The sequence below is a fragment of the Myotis brandtii genome, unplaced genomic scaffold, assembly GCF_000412655.1.
Source record: "Myotis brandtii unplaced genomic scaffold, ASM41265v1 scaffold421, whole genome shotgun sequence".
Classification (NCBI taxonomy): Eukaryota; Metazoa; Chordata; class Mammalia; order Chiroptera; family Vespertilionidae; genus Myotis; species Myotis brandtii.
Window position 1 is genome coordinate 1,832,032 of NW_005366140.1, and position 22,917 is coordinate 1,854,948.

At 51.0% G+C, this 22,917-nt stretch overlaps 1 protein-coding gene across 1 annotated transcript in view; it reads left to right on the plus strand.

The window, feature by feature from the left end:
- The window catches only part of ELL (elongation factor RNA polymerase II), a 45,637-nt gene that overhangs the window by 8,659 nt on the left and 14,061 nt on the right, over positions 1–22,917 (plus strand). The window contains exons 3-6 of the mRNA XM_014545806.1: positions 9,458–9,505; positions 15,711–15,832; positions 16,187–16,350; positions 19,018–19,283. Of these exons, the coding sequence (XP_014401292.1) occupies positions 9,458–9,505; positions 15,711–15,832; positions 16,187–16,350; positions 19,018–19,283 (600 nt within the window). The remainder of the gene's footprint in view (positions 1–9,457; positions 9,506–15,710; positions 15,833–16,186; positions 16,351–19,017; positions 19,284–22,917) is intronic.

Consider the following 22,917-nt stretch of genomic DNA (forward strand, 5'->3'; position numbering starts at 1 on the left):
ATTTATTTATTTATTTATTTATTTATTTATTTATTTATGAGAGTGGAGGAAGAGAAGAGGGCGGTGGGAGAGAGAGAAAGAAACATCAATGTGAGAGAGAGACATCTATTAGTTGCCTCCTGCATGCGCCCTGACCAGGGCTGGGGAAGGAACCTGCAACCCAGGTACCTACTCTTTTTTTTTTTAATTATTCATTTTTAATAAAGTTTTATTGATTTCAGAGAGGAAGGGAGAGGGAGAGAGAGATAAAAACATCAATGATGAGAGAGAATCACTGATTGGCTGCCTCCTGCATGCCCCCCACACTGGGGATAGAGTTTGCAATCGGGCATGTGCCCTGACTTCCTGGTTCATAGGTCGACGCTCAACCACTGAGCCACACTGGCTGGGCCCAGGTACCTACTCTTGACCAGGAATCAAACCCAATACCCTTGAGTCCACAGGCTGACACACTATCCACTGAGCCAAACTGGCTAAGGTGTCATTGATATTTCTATCTCTCTCTCCCTCTCCTCTCCTCTATGAAATCAATAAAAATGTATTAAAAAAAAAAAAGAGTATCCGAAGCAATGTGACCCCATTGATATGGAAGGAAAGGCAGTCAGGGGAAAGATAAATCCCAAAGTGGCAGAGGGCCTGTGCTTCCTTAACTGAGGAGGGTCCTGGGGTCCCTTTGTACTCTCTGCACACTACCGTCCCCTGTACTCTGATCTGCTCAGTGCCTGTCTGTAGACTCACCACTTTGGGCCCCTGGGGTGGTCATCTTGTGGACCTACATGAGGGACACGGGACCGACGGGGGCGTGGGAGAGAGGTGTCTTCTTCCCTTGTGGCCCAGGCCTTACTTGTTGGCCAAATGTATGTGTGGACCTCAGGGCAGCACATATTGCAGCTCAGGGTGAGGGGTGGGTGTTGGGATTCGAGGACCCCACTACCCCACCCCACAGGGGTCGTCACACTGAAACCAGACTATGTCTGCAAACCTTGCACAGGGAGGTAGGCATGCAGGGAGCGAAGACATGGGAATCTGAGAGACCCTTCAGTGGGGCAGGCGTGGAGGAGATAGGCACTGGATGGGGTCAGAACTCCCTGGAGCTTCTTTTTCAGAGAGGAGAGAGAAGTTGGTAAGAATTAGATTTTAATAGAAATATTTAAAAAAAAACGGGGGGGGGCAGCTATGATGCCATAAAAGAAAAATTGATAAATGCCACTTCATCAGATTTAAGAACTTCTGGTTTTTTGAAGAATGCCATGTAAGAGAATGAAAGACAAGCCATGGACTGGGAGAGAATCTTTGCAAAACTCACCTGATATAGCTCTAGAATATATAAAGAACTCTTCAGCCTGGCCAGTGTTGCTCAGTGGTTGAGCATCAACCTGTGAACCAGGAGGTCACAGTTCAATTCCTGGTCAGGGCACATGCCCGGGTTACGGGCTCGATCTCTAGTGGGGGGTGTGCAGGAGGTGGCTGATTGATGATTCTCTCACATCATTGATGTTTCTCTCTCTTTCTCCCTCTCCCTTTCTCTTTTTGAAATCGATAAAAATAATATTAAAAAAACAACAATCAAAATCTCTCCAAAACTCTCCAAATCTGATGATAGGAAAATGACCCAGTTTTTAAAAATATGTTAGAGATTTGTGCAGTTTCATCAAAGAATATATAAGAATGACATATTAGTTCATGTAAAGATTGTCCATGTTATTAGTCATTAAGGAAATGCAAATTAAAGCTATAATGAGCCCTGGTCGGTGTTCAGTGGTTAGAGTGTTGGCCTGCACACCAAAGGGTCATGGGTTTGATTCCTGGTTAAGGGCACGTACCTGGGTTGCAGATTCCAACCCCAGCCCCAGTAGGGGCTCATGTGGCAAGCAACCAGTCTATATGTTTCTCTCCTCTTCTTCTCCTTCCTCCCTCCCTTCCACTCTCTCTAAAAATCAATGGAAAAGAATATCCTCAGGTGAGGATTAACAAAAAAAAGAAAAGAAAAAAATAATCTACAAGGAGATATTACTTCATATCTATCAGAATGGCTCAAATAAAAAACCTGACAGCACTAAATGCTGACATGGATGGGGAGCAGCTGGAGCTCTCCTTCATTGCTGGTGGGAATGCAACTGGTGCAGCCACTCTGGAAGATAGTTCGGCACTTTCTCATGAAGTTACACATACATTTATCATAGGACCTAGCAGTCACACTCCTGGGTGCTCACCAAGTGAAACGAAAACTCATGTCCATACAGAAACCTGTACATGACTGTTTATGGCAGCTTTACTCATTAGTCCCCCGAACTGGAAATGACCCAGTGTCCTCAGTCGGCAAATAGATGAGCACACTGGTATAATACAGTGGTTAGTACTCAAGCAGGAATAGGAATGGACTTCGGTGATAGTAACATGGACTCATGTCAAAGGCATTATGCTAAATGTGTGGTGTGTGGTCACTTGGATAAGGATCCCCCGGTAGATGTCCAGGTCTTAACCCTTGGAGCCTATGAATGTGACCTCACATGGAAAAAGGATTTTGCAGATATGATTAAGTTAAGGATCTTTATATTGGGAGGCTAAATGTAATCCCAAGTGACCTTATAAGAGAGAGCCAGAGAGAGTTGACACAGACAAGAAGAGAAGATGATGTGACCACAGAGGCAGAGATGGGGGTGATTCTGCCTCAGCCAAGGATACCTGGAGTCCCAAAACTTGGAAGAAGCAGGAAAGCTTCTCCCCTGAGCCTCTGAAAGGAGTGCAGCCATGCAGGATTTTGGCCCACGGACTGATTTCAGATTTCTGGCCTCCTGGACTGTAAGAGACTAAACTTGTTGTTTTAAACCACCAAGTTTGTGGTGATTTGTTACAACAGCCACAGAAAAGAAATGCAGTGTGATTCCATTTACATGACCTTCTGGAGAAGGTGCAGCATTAGGGACAGAAAGCAGTGGAGATGGGGGTGGGGTGGGGATGGAGTACCAGTGGGCATGCTGAATTCCAGCAGAAAGCAAGATGGCCAGTACAGCATGCTGACTGTGTTTACTTGCTGACCCAGGAAGAAAACAAATGTGTGGGAGGGTGGCAGGCCACAATGTCAGGTGATTTGCACTTGTTTTTCTAATCCTTAAGGTTTCTTAAAAACTTTTCCCTAAGCTTCCTATGCATCTTCATGTGCTGTGCTGGCCCGTGGGTCGGTCCTGGTTGACACCTGGCTTGTAGCTGCTAGGAGTCCCTTTTCTTGCTTATATGTGTCTGTCTGTCCATAATGATGAATGTGCTGCCAAGGGGAGGGGCTGACTTGGACCCCTGTTTAGGCCCTGTTCAGGTTTCCCAGCTCAGCCCTGAGCCGGCCACATCCAGTAGGCTGACCTTCTGGGTACATATCCCACACCTTCCTCCGTGTCTGTGGTTCATGGAAATGGCCCCTCATGGTCGCAGACACCGCTGAACCTCCATGTTCTCAGTGTCCCGCTCAGAACCTGCCAGGAAGTGTTAGGGAGGGTTCCTGAAAGGCATTTCCTAATCCTCTGTTCTTTACTGGAAAGGAGGGGAAAGTTGCCAGGAGGTCTGCAGCCAGGCCTTTTCTCCAGACTTCACCTCCCCCTTTCCTGGCCACACTCCACTCAGGAAGGTTAGGGCCTAGCCTTGCAGGATCACACAGGCTCTCTTTAAAGAGGAACAGATGCTTTTCCTTCTATTACTTTCCATGGACACCTTTGGGTTACAGGGGTGGAGGGTGGGTCAGGCCAGGTATACAGCAGGGAATGCACTGCCTGGGCGGTGTTGACACTGTGTCTACTGGGCATTTCAGGACTTGGGTGCTGCTTCCCACGCACAGCCTGTGTCGGGTGTCCCAGGGCTGCATCCAGATTGGGCCAGTCCTTGCTAGATCTGTTTTGTGCACCATGGGGTCTTTTCTGTGTGCACTTTTATTTTAAACCTTTCACATGGGTATGTTCACACATAGACAGAATAGAGAATAATGACATTCCCTGAGCTGTCACCCAGCCTCACCCTCTGTGAGCATCTCACCGAGCATTTTTTTTAAAATATGTTTTTATTGATTTTTTGGAGAGGGAGAGGGAGAGAAACATCGATGTGAAAGAGAAACATTGATCGGCTGCCTCCTGCATGTACCCCGACTAGGGATCGAGGTTGCAACCTGGGCATGTCCCCTGACTGGGAATTGAATTGTCGACTTTTCGGTGCACAGGACAATGCTCAACCAGCCACACCGGCCAGGACTGAGGAGCATTTTTAAAAACGATCCCACATATCTATTCATTTCGCCCATGTCCTTTTAATGACAATATTGAATATTAACAGATATGGACTGGTTTTTGTAGATACAACCTCAGTGCAGCTCCATGAGAGCACTGAGGCTCACCCCCTGGCACCCTGCCAGCTGTCTCCACGGGGTCTTCACCTGTGTCTGGGTCAAGCCAGGACCATGTAGAGCCACTCGTGATGCACATGCCAAGTGTGTGGTACTCTGTAGCACTCCATCATTCTTCCCCTTGTGCCATCTACCTATTGAAGAAACCAACAGGTTGGTCCTATGGAATTTTCCGCGTTCTGCCCTGATGATCATTCTCCCCTTGCTTTCCTCATGGCATTGATCAGCTCAGGGCTCCTTAGCCGTAGCCTGCTGACTCCTGGGGCAAGCTCATTCTTTACTGTGGGGGCCATCCTATGCACTCTGGGTGCTAGGCAGTATTCCTGCCTCCACCCACCAGGTGCCAGAAATACCTTCCTTCCTAATCAAGTCATGACAACCAAAAGTGTCCTTTGGGGCAGAATCACCCACCATCATGAGTGTAACTGTGCCTTACCCACTGGCTTTCTGTGAACCTGTAGCTGGACCTGGACATGGATTTCATAAGCCACTTCCTATTGCTTCATCCTTTAAGGCTCTTCTCCATAGGTAGAGATAAGGGGATTCTGACCATCTTGAGTTCCTTCTCATCCTTGACCCATCTTATGGGAGAGGGTTCTTAGGCAGGCATTTGTGCCTCCTCCTATGGGGCCGCCCAGCTCCCTGGCTGTCACCTATCCTGTACGCTCCCCATTTTCTCCCACACGCATGGCCGTCTTTCCTACATGGCTCCCCCCTGCCCCCGCCCAAAAGGGAGCTGCCAGGGGGCCAAATGATTGCAGGGCACAAATGTCCCTGCCTCATTGCATTGAGGCCTCCTTACTACCTGCTCCACTAGGCCTCCCTGCTTACTCGCTGGCTTGGCTGATGTGCGGCACCAGCAGTGATGCTTGTCCTGAGCAGCTCCCAACTTCATCCCATTTGAGGCTAGTGGGAGATGGTACATTGCCATGCGGGGACCTGACAGGTGCAGTGTGGGGGCTGGGCCTCCTGGGCTAGCCTGCTGCTCAGGAGACACGGCATTAGATGGCTTAAAAGCGGGTATGTGTGACGTTTGAGCCTGCATTGGGAATGACATAACTCCCCCTCCCCCGAGGGTCTAAGGCAGGGGTGGGCAAACTTTTTGACTCGAGGGCCACAATGGGTTCTTAAACTGGACCGGAGGGCAGGAACAAAAGCATGGATGGAGTGTTTGTGTGAACTAATATAAATTCAAAGTAAACATCATTACATAAAAGGGTACGGTCTTTTTTTTTTTTAGTTTTATTCATTTCAAACAGGCCGGATCCGGCCGCGGGCCGTAGTTTGCCCACGGCTGGTCTAAGGAGACTTGGGGCATTGTTGTGATGCCTGAAGTGCAGCCCATTCAGGTACCAAGGTCACAGGCGTGGAGGCAGCAGTGCAGTGCATAGGGGTATCCAGGGCAGTTACATTACCTGGTGCCTTGATAATTTTGGTCTGAGGGCCAACCCAGAAGCCGCTGAGGCAACAGGGAAATGAATACGGGCAGTGTCCAGGCCAGTGCATCAGATCCTGTTGGTCCTAGGGTGCTGCCTTCTGTCCTGCTGCGTAGATAAGGTAACAGGACAACACTCCCCCCCCTAACCTCATGAGCTGTCGGCCCCTGCAGGGAGCAGCCAGCCAGGTCATGATGGCCATGTTGCCATGGGAAGCACCTGAACCTCTATGATGGAGTGATGCTGGTCCTACCATGAAGGAACCTCTGATTTGGGCTCTGGCTGCTCGCTCAGAAGACACTGTTGGTGCCACACCCACCTTCTGGGAGCCCACAAGTTTGGGCCCGGCCACCACCACTGCCTTTCGTTTGCACCATGCCTTCTCACATTTGGTTGTGTGTGTCCAAATCTTGCACTTTGTTATTCTTATCTGTGTCTCAGACTGTCAATGATCTTTTACAGAAATGTAACTTATTCTTTCATATTCATAGAGGGGTTCACCATGCCCAGTGCTCTTCATCGTCTGTGAGATCCTCATGTCCATTTGGTGTCACTCCCTCCTCCTGAAGAACTTCCAGAACCTTCCTTGTAGTGCAGATCTGCTGTAAACATACTCTTGGCTTTTGTCTCTCTGGACAAGTCTCTATTTTACTTTCTCTTTTCACTGGATATAGAATTTTAGGTTGGCAGTTTTCTACCCTCAGCCCTTTAAAGATGTACCTGCTATTGTTAATGGCTAGACAGGAAGCCTGTGGGGAGTCACCCAAGTGCATGTGTGCGAGTAGGAGTGAAATACTCTGTTGTTGAGAGGGACTTGGTCCTGCTGGAGGGAAGAGACACTAGACAAGCCCATGTGGCCAGGATCCTGGCTCTATAATGACAGCCAGGCTGCGTGGGGACATGCACTTGAGGCCGGCCCTCCCAGCATTACAGAGAAAGTGGGCGCTTTTAGGCCTCTCGCCTGACTTCTCCAATGTCAAATGTGTCCTTCTCATTGTCCTTGGGGAATGAGTGACCTTGAAAGAAAAGAGTCTTCCAGAGAAGTTACTTGGCAGCTATGAAGCCAGTTTTAAATGCTTCACTGGATGGCCCACAGGGAGTGTGTGGTTGGAGGAGGGTGGACCAGCATGTGTGAGTACTAGGGCTGTCCTGGTGCAGTTCCTTCACAGGAGACACACCCTGCCTGTTCCTCTCTCTGCTTACCCTAAATCCAGCCTCACGTAACCATGGGCTCTGGAGCTCAAAGACCTTGCTGTGTGTGTATGGCACACACGGTGCTTGAGTTAGCCCCTGCTAATCCCTGCACGGAGGTCTGGGCTGAGAGATCTGGGGGCAAAAGAGCCAAGACCCATGTGCCCTCTACCACTGTAATGTCCCAAATTTCTGCTCTGGCGTTGCACTTGCTGTTCCTTCTGCCAAAAACAATCTTCCTTCCTGGTTTTGATGATCAGGTGTCAGCAGAGAGCTCGTAATAATGACAGGCAGGCTACTTTGAATTGCCTGTGCTGCGGTGTTCTCATGTCTTCTGCTTCCCTTCTACCCACATATATCACTCTTGTGTTAAACATGGCTGACAGATAGGAATCTCTCCCTGCCTGTTGCTCAAAGCCCCTGAGTCTTCAGTAAAGGTCCTCTGTGGGCCTGATCTGCTGACCTGGCACATACTGATCTGCTTTCTGTCTCTTTAGCTTTGCCTTTTCTGGACACATATATAAATGGGCTGATACAGTGCATGGTCTCATATGTTGCTGCCTCTCACTTAGCCAGTGGTTTCTAGGTTCATCCATATTGTGTCCATCAGGAGTTTGTTCCTTTTTATTTGGGGTGGTATTCTCTTGTTTTTCTGTCTGCCACCTGATGGGCATTTGGATTGTTCCTACTTCTCAGATACTAAGAATAAGTCTGCTGTGCACATTTTTGTATAGGTTCTCATATGGACGTATCTTTAATTTCTCTTGGCTAATTAATTCCTAGGAGTGGAATTGCTGGGTCATGGAGTAACTCTGTGTTTAACATTTTAAGAAAGCGCCAGACTGTTTTCCACAGCAGCCACACAGTGTACGTTTCCACCAGCCCTGCACGAGGGTTCTAGGGTGGTGTTTGTCTTTCCTGTTTAGCCATTCTGATAGGCGCACAGTTTGCATTTCACCGATGGGTAACAGCACTGAGCGCCTTCTCCTCTGCTCAGTGGCCATCTTTTCATGTCTTTAACCTAATTCCAAGCAAAGGCCACTTACATGTTGTATCTCCAAGGGCCCTGCCAGGACGAGACCCTTATGGGTGCTATGTTTCTCATTCTTTGACTGGCAGCCTAGGCAGGGGTCAGGTCAAGGTCGTGGGTCAGGTCAGCTGCTCCTGAGTCTACTTTGAAAGGAGCCTGACCCCTGTCTCAACAGCACCATGGCCTCTGGATGTCCCTTTCTGACAGCATAGCAGTGTGGGGTGATGTGTTCAGAAGTTTGGGGTGGTTTCTGGGGCATCAGATCCCATGGAGGTAAGTGCTAGTGCATGGAGTGACCCCTCGGGTCTGCTTCAGACAGCAGAGTCCTTTGAGATTCTCAGCAAAAGAGGAGGCTCCTGGTAAACAAAGGGGTTGCATGTGTGGCCCTCATGTCCAAGCTAGCTGAGCTGTCTCCCTCACATGCCCACAGCTGTCAGCCCAGTGGCTGATGAACTCGCCTATTAAGTCCCGGCTTTGCCTGTTGGTTGTTTCTCCCCACGAGGGTGGAGCCACTCCATTACTCAGAGCTACTCCACCTCCCCAGGGCATGCTATGGGCTTGACATTCTGGGTGGGGAGCTGACAGGCAGCCACTCAGGGAGGTACTGGGGTGGTAGGGAAGTATCCCTTACTCTAAGTGGGGCCAGGGTGGAGGCCAGAGTGGTGGGCTCGGTGATGGAGGTTTGAAGAGCCCAGTACCCCACTGCCATGTGGGAGAGGCAGAGTCCTGTGGGTTTGGGGGATGAGGGAGGGGGTCATGGTGACAAGCCAGAGCCACACTACTACTGTGGTGTCTGCTTCTCAGAAGGTGGGTGTTCTGGGCCCAAGGTTAGAAGAGGAGGTATAGCCCTCTATCTGTATTCACATTCTTTTAAAATTCCACCACAAGGTGATGTCTGAATACCTGAAGCTTAAAGTATTTATTTTGAGTTTTTACTATTTATTTTTTTATGACATTTGGAAATTCTGCCACCCCTAGCACAGTGACAAACTGCTCTGAAACTGTGACATGGGAGTTAGGCAGGTTTTGGGCTTCATTCTGCCAATGGTGGGAGGCCAGAGTCACCTCATCAGCCTGCCTCCTGGCCAGTGATGCTCGCCCACCCTGATTTCCATTTGGAGGTGGTGTTTGTGAGGCAGGGTGGCCTGGGTTGATGATGGGTTTGGGAGACCAGTGAGGGGCTGCCCACTGCCTGTGTCTCCACTCTTGGCCACTCAATGACCCTCAGCCCCAGTCCCCATGCCAGTCAGGGAACTCATATTGATCCTTCAAAACCCTACTTTGGTGACCTTTCCTGTAGTTTTCAGATGTTGTGTTCTCTCTCACCTTTCCTGAACACACGGTCTTTACCCTGCTCCCTAGATAACCGGATGTGAGGCTCTGGATTTATAGGTATCTCTTTTTTTTTTTTTGCAGGATTCTGTTTCACTGAGACCATCAATTCGATTTCAAGGAAGCCAAGGGGTGAGTCGTTTTTGTGTTACTCATATTTCGAATGGTGGGACTGGTACAGTCTGAGGCCTGTCATGACTTGTTGGGCACAGCAGTATTTGGTCCCATCCACCTCCATTCCAGTCCCCATGCCAGGCTAAGCTCCGCCTCTAGATGTGCCCAGGCTGGTCCAGGGCCCACAAATGGTCATCTGTGAGCAGAAGAAAGGTATCCTGTCCAGCACCCCCCAGGGTCCTTCCCTACCTTCCTGTAGCAGATTCCTGCTTGGCTCCCAGGCCCCAGTACGCATTCTGACTCAGTCTCTGAGCTCATTCAAAGCTGTGGCCCCAGAGCCCAAGCAGTGTCCCTCTATGGACCCAGGACCATGGGTGTTTGTCTCATTTTGGTACTGAGTTGGGGAGTTACAGAAACTCAGCACCCCCATTTTATTATGAAATGGACTTTATTCTGAATGAACATGTTAATAGAAAAATCAGGGAATGAAAGAAAGGGCAAGTTGTTCACAATCTTTGCCCTCCGGTCTTAGGACCACTCATTAGTACCTCCCACCCACCAAACACTCCTTGGAACACTAGTTTTTCTTCTAGTCTTTATTACAAGTCTTTGGTTTTTTTAAAAATATATTTTATTGATTTTTTTTACAGAGAGGAAGGGAGAGAGATAGAGAGTTAGAAACATCAATGAGAGAGAAACATCGATCAGCTGCCTCCTGCACATCTCCTACTGGGGATGTGCCCGCAACCCAGGTACATGCCCTTGACCGGAATCGAACCCGAGACCTTTCAGTCCGCAGGCTGACGCTCTATCCACTGAGCCAAACCAGTTTCGGCAAGTCTTTGTTTTTTATCTCAGGAGTTGCCACATGTGTCTATGTCAGTTTCCACTTGAGAGATCTGTGGATTTCACTGAGCCAGGATGCTCCATAGAGGAAGCCTGTAGGACAGTGATGGTGAACCTTTTGAGCTCGGCGTGTCAGCATTTTGAAAAACCCTAACTCTGGTGACGTGTCACATATAGAAATTTTTTGATATTTGCAACCATAGTAAAACAAAGACTTATATTTTTGATATTTATTTTATATATTTAAACGCCATTTAACAAAGAAAAATCAACCAAAAAAATGAGTTCGCGTGTCACCTCTGACACGCGTGTCATAGGTTCGCCATCACTGCTGTAGGAGATGGTGCGTGTGCAGATACAGAGATACCATGATATGCGTGTGGGCAGGCAGGAGCCAGTGCCACGATGCAGCGCTGCTTTTTCCTTCTCAGGGAGACTCACTTTCCCTCTTTAGACCTTCAGCTGATTGGGAGAGGCCCACCCAGACCATTGCGGGTCCTCTCCTTTATTTAGAGTCAGCTGGTTGTGGATATCTACAGAACACCTCCACACACACCCAGATTAGCCCTTATGGGGGTCACTGGGGCTGCGGCCTGGCCAGGGACACACAAACTGACCAACACATTGATACTAGTGAAGGTTGGCAAGACACCCAAAGGCCCAGACAACCCTCACCCCCCTGTGGCTTCTTGAGGACATCTATGCCTTCATTGGCCCCATCAGAGTCTTGTGGTCACCCTTTGCCACATCCCTTTATTCTTCTTGAGACATTTCTCCAGGGGTGTCGGTGGAGCTGCCCTGGTCCCTCAGCCCCTGTGGGAAGATGAGGCCAGTGCACAGAAGGGGCCACTGAGGTCAGTGTTCACTTTCCACTACTCACAGATGCTCCATGAGGTTCTCCTGGGCCATGCTCTATGTCCCCCGAATTCCTACAGAAAGCCTGAGAGCCACATTCATTCTAGAAGTGGGGTCTCACCACCTTAGTTTTAGAATCATGTTTTGTCCACTTTTTCTTCCTCCTTGGCTTTCTTTTGCTTCACAGAGTATCTGGAGGGTTTCAGCATGGAGGCTCTGTGTTGCAGCTCCAGGCAGTCCAGGCCGTGCTTTTTCACCAGGAGGCTCTTCCCTGTGGGAGCCTGTGTGAGGGCTGGATGGGCTGTGTGACGTGGGGTGTGTTGTTTTTCCCCCAGTTTGCTACAGAGAGTCAGGCACTGGGTCTGCCCCCGTGACATCTGTACCTCCTCCTCCTCCTCCTGGGCATTGATGGGACATGTCCCCCTCCCCCCAGCCAGGTGTGAAAGGCTTGGCCTGGTGCCAGGCTGCATGTGCACAATCACTCAGACTGGCAGGGAGGAGGTAGGGTGCCTTGGCTCTCTCCTCCCACTTCTCCTGGTCACTCCATTGCATGCGCACAGCTGGGCCTACATGTTCCTGAGAAGTAAGGAGGGGGTTTTGCTCTGTGCACAACATCTGCAAGGTTGGAAATGGAACAGGATGTGGGGTGTGCATGGAGGAGCAGGAGGCCAGTGGAGCTGGATGGAGCAGGCTCTTTAGGGACATGGCTGCTTCAGTGTTCAGGGACCCACTCCTCAGAGGTCCATCAAGCTAACAAACTGAAGATTGAAACTCTATCTGTAGGCTCCTTAGCTTGGGGACCTTGGCCAATTTCCCCTTTGTCCCTCAGCCTCTACAAGATAGGGACCTTGTTCGCCTAGAGCAGTGGTCGGCAAACTGCGGCTCGCGAGCCACACGCGGCTCTTTGGCCCCTTGAGGGTGGCTCTTCCACAAAATACCGATTTCTGCGCATGGACCATGAAGTTTCAATCGCACAGTATGTGTGCGCCCGCACGTGGTATTTTGTGGAAGAGCCACACTCAAGGGGCCAAAGAGCCGCAGTTTGCCGACCACTGGCCTAGAGCAAGCATGTCAAACTTGCGGCAGGCTGCGAGTTTGACATGCTTGACCTAGAGGGTCTTGTGTAAATTAATGTAGCTTTAGGAGAACCAGTGTACTCCCTGTGGCACAGGATGAGCTCACTCTTGGCTCCTGGTGCTCTTCCCCCTCAGACATGCATGTGGTTCAGCTGGCATCGGGTCACAGCATCAACGTACCTCCTGGGTGGGTGTTGGGCCCATCCCCACCACCTCCCAGCCCAGGCTGGGGCTTGCTGCCAGACTGGCCCTGTAGCACCCTCTGGTGGCCACGGTCGCCCTGTGCACTCTGCAGCATTCACCACATTCCCTGGTGAGCTAGGCCCCACCTGAATGTATCTGGCCTCCAGGACTGTGTCTTCTGGAGCAAAATACTCACCTGTCCATTTTTCGGGTACGTTTTCACATCTGTGTTCTCTGCGCTCTCAGGGTTACTGAGCTAACTCACTGGTCCTCTGCTGTCAAGGGGTCAATTCTGAGTTGTTAGCCCCTGGCAGCTGGTAAAGCACCCCCGCCTGGCCAGCCCCACTCCAAAACTCTTCAGTTGAATGAAGAAGGAGAGGTAGGGTTTTGTCCTTGGCGTTTCCCTGGGCTGTGGTGGGAACATGAGCTGCAATTTCTAGAACAAGGTCTGATAGAGCTCGTCACAGACCTTTGGTGTCTATGTGTGTAGGAACCATGTCTATTAGGATGTGCTCAAGATTGAGCCACAAGGTGCTTGTTGCTGTGTTATTGGTTCCAGGGATAGTTTGGAAATATCTTAAAAATATCTCTAGAATGGGGTTTATGAGTCTGGAGACATCGTACACCAAAGTTGAGCAGTTGAGACCTTAGGAGCCTGGGGGAAGGGGGCAGGTGAAGGCGGAGCATTGCTCTTCTGAGCCCCATGGAGAAGGAAGAGAAGAAGGTGCTTAGAAAGGGCCCTGGGTATCTGCCAGGCCAGCAAAAGGGGCTGCTTTGCTCCTAGAAGGTGTGCTTAGCCTCAGCAGTAACTCTCCCCAGAATGGTTCCCTGGGAATGAAAACAATGAAGGCACAGACAATGGAGCGGAGAGGGCCTGGGGTAGGAGGTGGGGGCAGGCTGGAGGGGGTCAATGGGGGGAAAAGAGAGGACATATGTCATACTTTCAACAATAAAGAATTTTTTAAAAAAATATTAAAAAATGATGAAGAAAACTGATGGTTCCTGGTAATCCTTCTGGCAAGAGCGGGCCTGGTCAGTGGTGTTTGGCTCCCATATCCACCTGTTTTCCTCTTTTTGCCTGAAGGAATATCCAGTGCTGTCCCCCACCATGTTGCTCCCACCTCCACTAGGGACTTGATTTGTCTCCAGAACTCTCACCTGCACCACATACAGTGACCTGGGGAAGGGCAGTGGCTGACTTGGGACAGATTTCAAAGGGAGGAGGTGAAAGGCTTCTGGCCAGGACCCCACTAACTGCCGCAGGGGAGCCAGCACCCCCTGCAGGCCTCGGCCTCAGAGGCACTCAGGGCATCTGAGATGGAAGAAGCATGTTTATTGTTTATTGCTCGTTTTTCTGTCACACAAACGCTTGTCCCCATCCCCCATAACCTGGTGTCAGTGCTGCCATCAGACATATCCAAACCCACTACATATACTCAGACCACCTGGTAGCTCTGAGACTGTCCAGAGGGCACATTCATGGCTGCTGCATTTCAGGCCATGTCCTGGAACACATGCCTAGCTCCCTGGCACAGAGACAGCTGCGCATTCCTGGGCCATTTTGGCCAGCTGGATGGTTTCCTTGCTGGTTCCCAGAGATTGGCAATTATTAACCAGCCACAAACCATTAACCAGAGGATGCCATAGCAGTGGTGCCGCTCCCAGCACACTTTCCTCCCACCCCCCAGCTATCCTGAGGATACTGGCCACAAGCACCTCTGTGTGTGTCTTCCCCTGTTCACTAGCCAGGACCAGGCTCTCCTGAGCATTATTTCAAGCCCTGTCACCCACTGTCCTGCACAGACTGGCCTCTGGGCTCAGTGCTGGGCCCTCTCCTACTCCAGGACAAATTTTGGAAGTGGGCATATGTGCCTAGTGAAAAAGGCCCACACAGGGTGAAAGGGTTACAGTGAAGTGCCCGGGGGAAGCACGGTAGCTGCTCCCTGCTCAAGCTTGGGTAGGGCATCTGCAGTGTGGTGAGTGGGCTCTGCACATGGCCTGGTCCCACCGGCAGCTCTCTGCTGGTTACAGGGAGCATTCTGAAGCTGCGATGAGTGGTTTCCTACTCCCGTGTCCTTGGGCAGATGTCTGCCCTGTCTTGATCCAGTGTGGGCTGTGCCTGTCATGGCTGTGGCTGCATAGTTGCGGAGTTCCGTTTCCCACCTGCCTATATGAGTGGGGTCGAGTCTGCCTCACGGCTGCACGAGCTGGGGGGTGGGGTAGGTAGGGTGGGAGCTACCCAGGGCCACCAGCACCTTAGAACTCAGGCCAGATTCCTCTCCCCTCCTCTCAGGGGTGACAGTTCAATGGGGACTGACACCCTCTGTGGCCACTGCCCCCTGAGCAGATATGGGCAAGGAAGGAGGAGCCACCCACGTCCGGCCCAGTTTCCCCGGAAACTGCTTTTTATTTTGCTGACTGGTGTACAGGCTTCCTGCCATGTTCTGGGCAGCTGCATGCTAGGTGTGCACCCGGCTGTGGTTGCATCTCCCTGGTGACCCTCAGAAGCCTTGTTCACAGCCACAGGCCAGTGGACAGACACTCAGGTGGAGTTTGTATCCCCATGGAGGAGGTGGAGAGGAGGTCACTAAGCGGAGCAAGGGTCAAAGCATCTTGGCTGCCCAGCGAGCCCTGCTGGCTGTTGACATCATTTTGTCTCATTTTCTCTCCCCCCCCCCTTTTTTTTGTTAATCCTCACCTGAGGATATTTTTTCCATTGATACTTAGAGAGAGTGGAAGGGAAGGGGAGGGAGAGAGGGAGAAACATCGATGTGAGGCACATTAATTGATTGCCTCCCGCACGTGCCTTGACTGGGGCTGGGGATTGAGTCTGCAATCAAGATATGTGCCCTTGACCAGAATAGAACCCGTGGCCCTACAGTCTGTGGGCCAATGCTCTAACCACTGAGCAACCAGCTAGGGCTCATTTTACCTTTGAGGATGTCCTTGGCCAGATCTGCCCTTTTTGGTGGGTGAGGAAACTAAATCATGGCCCAGATCTGGGTTCAGTCCCTGCCTCCACGTGTATGTTACCCGCTCTGTACTTCTCAGACTGTGATGCCATCACCCTTCCCTCTTACATGGGACCAGAGGACCCTGAGCATTACTGGGGACAGGTGATGGGGACCGGCCTAGGGTCCTGTCACTGCCAAAAAGCAGAGGTATTTAAAGCAGAGGTGGACAGTTGGGGTCCAGCGGCTGATCTGTGCCACGATCCCCTCCATGCTTTGGACTCTCAGTGATGCCCCCTTGTCTCCGTGCAGCACATCGCCATCCCGCAGCCGGACTACCCCTCAGAGGCTCGGATCTTCTCCTTCTACCTCTCCAACATTGGCCGTGACAGCCCCCAGGGCAGTTTCGACTGCATCCAGCAGTACTTATCCAGGTGAGGCCAAGAGGGACAGCCCTGCCTCTCCAGCCTCCCCCCTGGGCCCCACCCCCCTGTGCAGGTGTTTGCCCACCGCTTTTGGCCCAGAGCCTCCTCTCCCAGTGCCCCCATACCTCGATTGAGCCCCTCTGGCTGCTTTCATTGTGTCCAGGGTGTAGGTACTTGCATTGTGTCTCTGGCCCAGAGGCCTTGGACCCCTTGTTTCTTCTGGGTAAAGATGTGCCCTGTGGAAACCATATGTCTACATCAGTGCTGAGCCCTGTTTGCTGGTGGGGGCTGGGGGGCTTGGGCCCAAGACCATATCTCCGTCTCCCAGGTATTCATCTTGGCTCCTGGCCCCTTGTCTTACAGCCATGGGGATATACACCTGGACTGCTTGGGTAGCATCCAGGACAAAATCACAGTGTGTGCCACCGATGACTCCTACCAGAAGGCACGGCAGAGCATGGCACAAGCCAAGGAGGAGACACGGAGTCGGAGTACCATCGTCATCAAGCCCGGAGGCCGCTACCTGGGTGAGGATGGGAGCTAGGGGCTTCAACTATGGGGGCTCCACTTGGGCGGGAGCAGATTATGCCTGACAGGCAGCTGTTGGGGGAGTAGGAGGCATTCAGAGCCTGTCCAGGCCAGGAGCAGGAATGATGAGTAGCAGAGGTATGGTCCAGCTCCTGAGCAGGACCAGCCAGGCCCATGTCTGGTCAGGAAGAAGGTCCTGCCAATCAGTGGGGGGACCCATCTGCTGCCTCCCAAACCCCCAGGTGGACTTAGGACCTAAAACAGTGGTTCCCAAAGTTATTTGGCCTACCGCCCCCTTTCCAGAAAAAATATTACTCAGCCCCTGGAAATTAATTTTTTTTAAATTTTAATAGCAGTTACTCATCGCCCCCAAATGCACCTGTGGCCATCATCACCCCCCTGGATCGCTGCAGCGCCCACCGGGGGGCGGTAGCGCCCACTTTGGGAATCACTGACCTAAAATGAAGAATTTGAATCCTTGGCCTCTCTCCCAGACCACAGTCTCAGGGACCTTTACTGGTCAGAGACACAGACATGCTTCATGAACACAGGGTTGCCATACTTCCTCTGGCCACCACCCTTGTTCTCACATGCCCAGCTGACTCCTCACCAAGTCTGAGATGCCTAGCATGATACAGACCACCAGATGTAACCCACAGTGGCCGGCTACTGTGCTGGGGCCAGCGAGTGGCTGTCGGATTGAGACCTGGAAGGAAAAGCATTGATCCTTGCTTGCCTGGAAGGCTCCAGCAGCTCAGCATTTGTTCGGAAATAATTTTGGTGAAAACATTAAAAATGTGATTAAAAGTACAGTTTATTCAGAAAGCTCATCATCCTGTTGCAGCCTTCTCACCTCCTAGACCCAGACGGAGTTGACATGTTATCAGAAGTTATTCCCAGGGAAACGGGCATTAGGCAGAAGAGGCATGAACCAGCTTACAGCAGATGAGGACCTCAATGGCATTTTTCTTTTTTAAGAAATGGTGGGAGGTTTCAAATACCCCCAAAGAAAGCCTAGTTTCCTTTGCTTGGCAGTGGGGTTGGCTCTGAATGAAATTGCAGATGTCTGTGCAGAAGTTCGTCCTGCTGGTCAGTGTTTAGCCCCAGTGGACATGGCTGCCCACCACTGGGGTCAGAATCCAAAAAAAAGCTTCACCTACTTGCTTTCACCTCAAGATGCAAACATAGACATTCATAGACATCTTAGTGAATTTCTGGGTCTTTCAGCCAAAAACTTGGCCAAGATTTGTCTTATTGGACCATTTTGCATACGATGAGAATTTTTGCAACAGTTTATATTTTAGTGGAAACACTCATCTCACCTCTTAAGATGCTGTCCGGCTGTACTTGGTCTCTCCCCATCTCATGTCAGCCTGTCAGCTGGATCCTCTGGGGACAGAATCAGGCCCTACCGGAAAGCCTAAAGATGCACTGATGCCCTACTGGAAGGCCTGCAGATTCACAAAGCGCTTCTTCCTTTCTTAAACTGACAAATCAGATTAGAGGGATAAGAGCAAAAAGAAGTCATCATGGAGAGGTTTTTGGCCCAAGGATTTAGGGCAGTGGTTCCCAAACTTATTTGGCCTACCGCCCCCTTTCCAGAAAAAATATTACTCAGCGCCCCCTGGAAATTAATTTTTTTAAAATTTTAATAGCAATTAAACAGAAAGATATATGTATTAATGTTTCTACCTTTTTCGTAAAATACAGTAAAGAAAGGTGTAAATTAGAAACATTGAAGTTTGAAATTATGAAACTATTTATTGAACTCAGAATAGAAAGGTAATACAAAAAAAGTTAAAACAAATGCACCTGTGGCCATCACCGCCCCCCCTGGATCGCTGCAGCGCCCACCAGGGGGCGGTAGCGCCCACTTTGGGAATCACTGATTTAGGGCATGTGCTGACCTCACTCAGCCATCCACATTCCCTTGGTGTCAGGTGTAGCATCCAGAACAGAATTAACGACTTCCTCCCTCGAGAGCAGTGCCTACTGGCTCAATGGAGGGGAAGCCATGCTGGACCCCATTGTCTCTACCAGGAGAATGTCAGAGCGGCCTGCTGCCCCCAGGACTCTAGGCACAACCATGTCTGCCTGAAGAGCAAGCACTTGGAGCCACAGCTGGGGAGCTGCTAACACCCTGGGTTCTCCAGAGCAGCTTCCCAAGCAGCCCTGACATCTATGTTCCCTACTTTTCCATAAAAGAGAATGGCGAATCCCATGGGACCAGCACAGGGCTCCGAAGCACAGTCTCAGGGGACGCCTGCCTTGGCAGGTCAGGGATCCCCCTCCATTTAACATCAAAAGGACTCATAGACCAGCTCCTTCTCCCTGTGGTGGTCAGTGTTTTTGGTCTCCAGGATTTAGATTGCCCATGATGAAGTCAATTATGGCTCTAAACATGCCTGTACTTCCTTGCTGCTCCCGTTACTGAGCTTGCAAGTTCCCAGTGAGCTGTGTGTGGTCAGCAGGTGGCGCTCTCAGCCCCCCTGGATCTCCAACTACCAGGCTGGGCTGGACACGCTGGCTTGGCAGAAGTGTGATGCTGTTGGCCATTGCTTTCCACACTCAGGAACTCGGCATCAGCCCCAGGCAGTGGGACACCATGGCCACCCTCTCACCCCCTCCAATTCTTAACTTATCTATCACCCTGGTTCTTGTTGCAGGCAAGAAGGTTCAGTTTAGGAAACCAGCCCCAGGGGCGACGGAGACTGTGCCCTCCCGGAAGCGGGCAACCCCCATCAACCTGGCAAATGCCATCAAGAAAAGTGGTGTTAGCGGGGGCGGTGGGGTATCTCAGAGGCCTTTCCGTGACCGGGTGCTACATCTTCTGGCCCTGAGGCCCTACCGGAAGGCTGAACTGTTGCTGCGGCTACAGAAGGATGGCCTGGCGCAGGCAGACAAGGACACGCTGGACAGCCTCCTCCAACAGGTGCATGCTTACCCAGGGCTGGCTGGGGTGGGGTGGGGTGGGATGGGATTCAGCCAGCCTATGAGCAGCCTCTGCAGACGGTCTGGACACACACCCTGTTCCTTAACACCTGTTAACACATAGGCAGCGGGCACTGCACAGGAGATCCAAGACTTCAGTTGCACAAGCTTTTTAGAATTGAATGAAATCAGGGAAAGCACACGTTAGTGAGAGCCCCTCACCAGCTATGATCCCAGGCAGGAGGCTTCACTTCTGTACCTCTAGATCCCATCTGTGGCTGGGGCATGGCTGCAGCACCTCTTATAGTGCCTAAGGCTTACAGGAGGATGCTCTGCCTGTAGGAACATGGTGCTGGCAGGTAAGCCTACTACTAAGAAACAGCCTGAGCTTTGGAGCAAGTGAGGTGAGCCCAGTCACCTTCCTGAGGCCCTGCCCTGGTTCCCAGGATTCCGAGGTAACCTGAGGACCTCTAGGAAGCGAGCGGCTTGCTCTGGCTTCACCACTTCAGCCAGGCCATGCTGATGCCACTTCATTGTGTTGCTGTGAGGACAGTCATGCCAGCACCCGAGGAGGAGGTGTGGTCGAGCCTCTCCAAGTCCCCTCTTCCAGCTCACCTGTTCTTCCTACTTTCCGCCTCCAACACTCTGGGCACTTGGCCCGTGCCTCTTGTGGCAGAGAGCCCATGCCGAGATGGTAGCTGTATCTGAGGACGAATTTTCATGTTTGCCGAGTTCTTCAGCGGGTCTCTAGGTGTTCATTTTCCCCTTCCTCAGTGTAACCCGAGGCTCTTGTGAACCATGCAGCATGTTTGGTAGGAGAATGTCAGCACCCATGCTCCAGCTGGGGTCCCTCATTACCCCTAGCCCCAGAGAGTTCATGGTAAAGGGTAGGAGTGGGGAAAAGAGGCCTCTGCAATCTTCCCCTGTGGGAAAGTTGGAGCTTCATTTCATGCATGGTTGTAGATCTGGGTTGGGCCCAGGCCCGCCCATTATCTCTGAGGGCACCCATTATCTTCGTTCAGGAAGACATCTCCTGTGTTCCAGGGGCCTTGGTAATTGTTGACACTTCACATCACCAGCACTTACTTGGCACCCATGTGTGGATTTGGCCTCCTGAGGCACCATCCCCAGCACATAGTTTGTGCTGACAAGGACCAAGCAGTGCTTTTTCTCCACGCGAGTTCGGGAGTTGGCTCAGGGGCTTGCCAAAGCTCCAGGAAGCTGCAGAACCAGACTCAACCTTCCCCAGGGGGCTCAGTTCCTTAGAAAGTCAAACGTGTCAGTCTTGTCCTCACAAATTAAAGGGAAGCACATGGAAGGCCCTTCCCCTGAGCTTGGTGCCCCTAGAGCCTTTCTCTGTAGCGCAGGGAGACCAAGGTAGGGCTGAGGGGAGTTTGATGGAGCTGTCAGGTGTGTCAGGACTGAATATACAGGTGGGACCCATGCCCGCCCCTGGATGTGCCTGCAGCCCTCACTGCTGTCAGGCTAGACCCTCAGCCTCTGGTGTGGCGTTCTTAAGAATGCCCTCACTCCCGCTCTCCCCTCTTGCCTTGCTTATGCCTGAAATGAAGAAGAAACGAGAGACCCTCAAACCCAGAATGTGAAACGTAGCTAACTGAGCACACAGATACACCTGAGGTTTACCCTCAGAGAGGCCCTGAGACACGGCAGGACGCCAAACTCCATTCTTTGGAGACGGGTCTGGGGGTGCTTATATGGACCGGCCTGGAGCAACTGCTCTGTTTCTTATCCTCGGACGCTCTCGTTGCTCCAGGCCCTTCTGGAACTAGAGAGGCACCGTTATGGGCTATGGCTCCTCCACTCAGCTTGGGTTGTCGGCAGCCTCCTGGAGGTAGCCCAGCCAGCATCTACAGGCAGAGCGTCCTCCTTGTGCCTGCTCTGATTTCTCCTGAACGGCCCCATCTGCCTTGTGCTTCTGTGTTCACTGCCCAGGTAGTTCTCCCCAGTGATTGTGGGGGGCAGCAGGGCCCTGTCAACTTGGGGAAGGGGAAGGTCTTCAGCAATCCTGTGGGCTGCACCTTGCCTAGGCTGGTCAGCCTCCCCACATGACCAGGTATCCCGTGAGCAGCACTGACAAAACGGCATTCCTCAAAGGAACCTCTCTTCCTTCTGTGGAAACATTTAAGGCATCTGTCTCCAGGGCTGGCTGGGCTTCAGAGAAACCCATAGGCTCGTCCTCGTGGGTGGGAGTGTTGACAGGTTGGACATGCTTCTAGGCCAGTGATGGCGAACCTTTTGAGCTCGGCGTGTCAGCATTTTGAAAAACCCTAACTTAACTCCGGTGCCGTGTCACATATAGAAATTTCTTGATATTTGCAACCATAGTAAAACAAAGACTTATATTTTTGATATTTATCTGCCATTTAACAAAGAAAAATCAACCAAAAAAATGAGTTCGCGTGTCATAGGTTCGCCATCACTGGTCTAGAGCGTATTTGAGCAATATATATTAAAAGCCATAAAAGTTCAGAGCCTTTGACCCATTAATCCCGCTTCTGGGAAGTTGGCGAAAGAAAGAACCGTTGCCTGCATGGAAACGCCTGCACACAGTGATGTCTGTTTATGCTACAGAGAAACGGGAAACACAGCCGCATCCAACAAAGTAGAGATGTTTGCGTAAATCATAGCGTGGCCATTCGGTGGAATATTACTCAACTGTTAAAAGTATGCCTTGTGGCCCTGGCTGGTGCAGTTTGGTTGGTTGGAGCGTTGTCCCATACATCGAAAGGCTGCAGGTTCAGTTCCCAATCAGGGCACATACTTGGGTTGCAGGTTCGATCCCTGGTTGGGGTATGTACATGAGGCAGTCAATCAGTGTTTCTCCCTGTCCCTCCCTCCCTTCTCTCCAAATAATAAAATATATCCTCTAGTGAGGATTAAAAAAAATCCTTACCAGATAATTTCAACATCTGAGTAATCTTAGTGTTGGCACCAGATGATGGTCTTTAAAAAAAATGCACCCTGTGGAAATCACTATGACATGAAGTCCTCTTAGAACCCAGTAATAGGGAGAAACAGCAACACACAGCTACACATGCATGTGTAGGAGACCAGGGTGCCCTTCAAAACTTCAAGCACCCTTAAGGCAGATGTTCAAAAACCCATCTTCAGAAACCATCTTAGGGACCAACTCAGCTTTCATTAACCAATGGGAGCAGAACTGGCTGGTGCATGGGAGGTGGGCTCAATCTGGCCCCTAGAGGCGCCTGTTGCCCGGCACCCCCAGCCTCTGTTACTCTGCCTCAGGAGCTGCAAATCCTAGAGGGGTGTCTTCATCCATTCAGGCTGCTATTGCAGTCCCATGGACTGGGCAGCTCAAACAACAGACATTTACTTCTCACAGTTCTGGAGACTGGACTTGCAAGATCAAGGCGCTGGCAGGTTAGGTAGCTTTGAAGGACCCTGTGGTGATGCATCTTCACACTGTCTTTACATGAAAGAAGGGGCAAGGGTACCTCTTTTATAAGGAGACTAATGCCAATTATGAGGGCTCCGCTGTCATGATCTAAACACCTCCCAAAGGCCTCACCTCCAAACACTATCACATACCATAACATGAATTTTGGGGACACACACATTCAATCCATAGCAGAGGGAGGCTGATGATGGGGTTT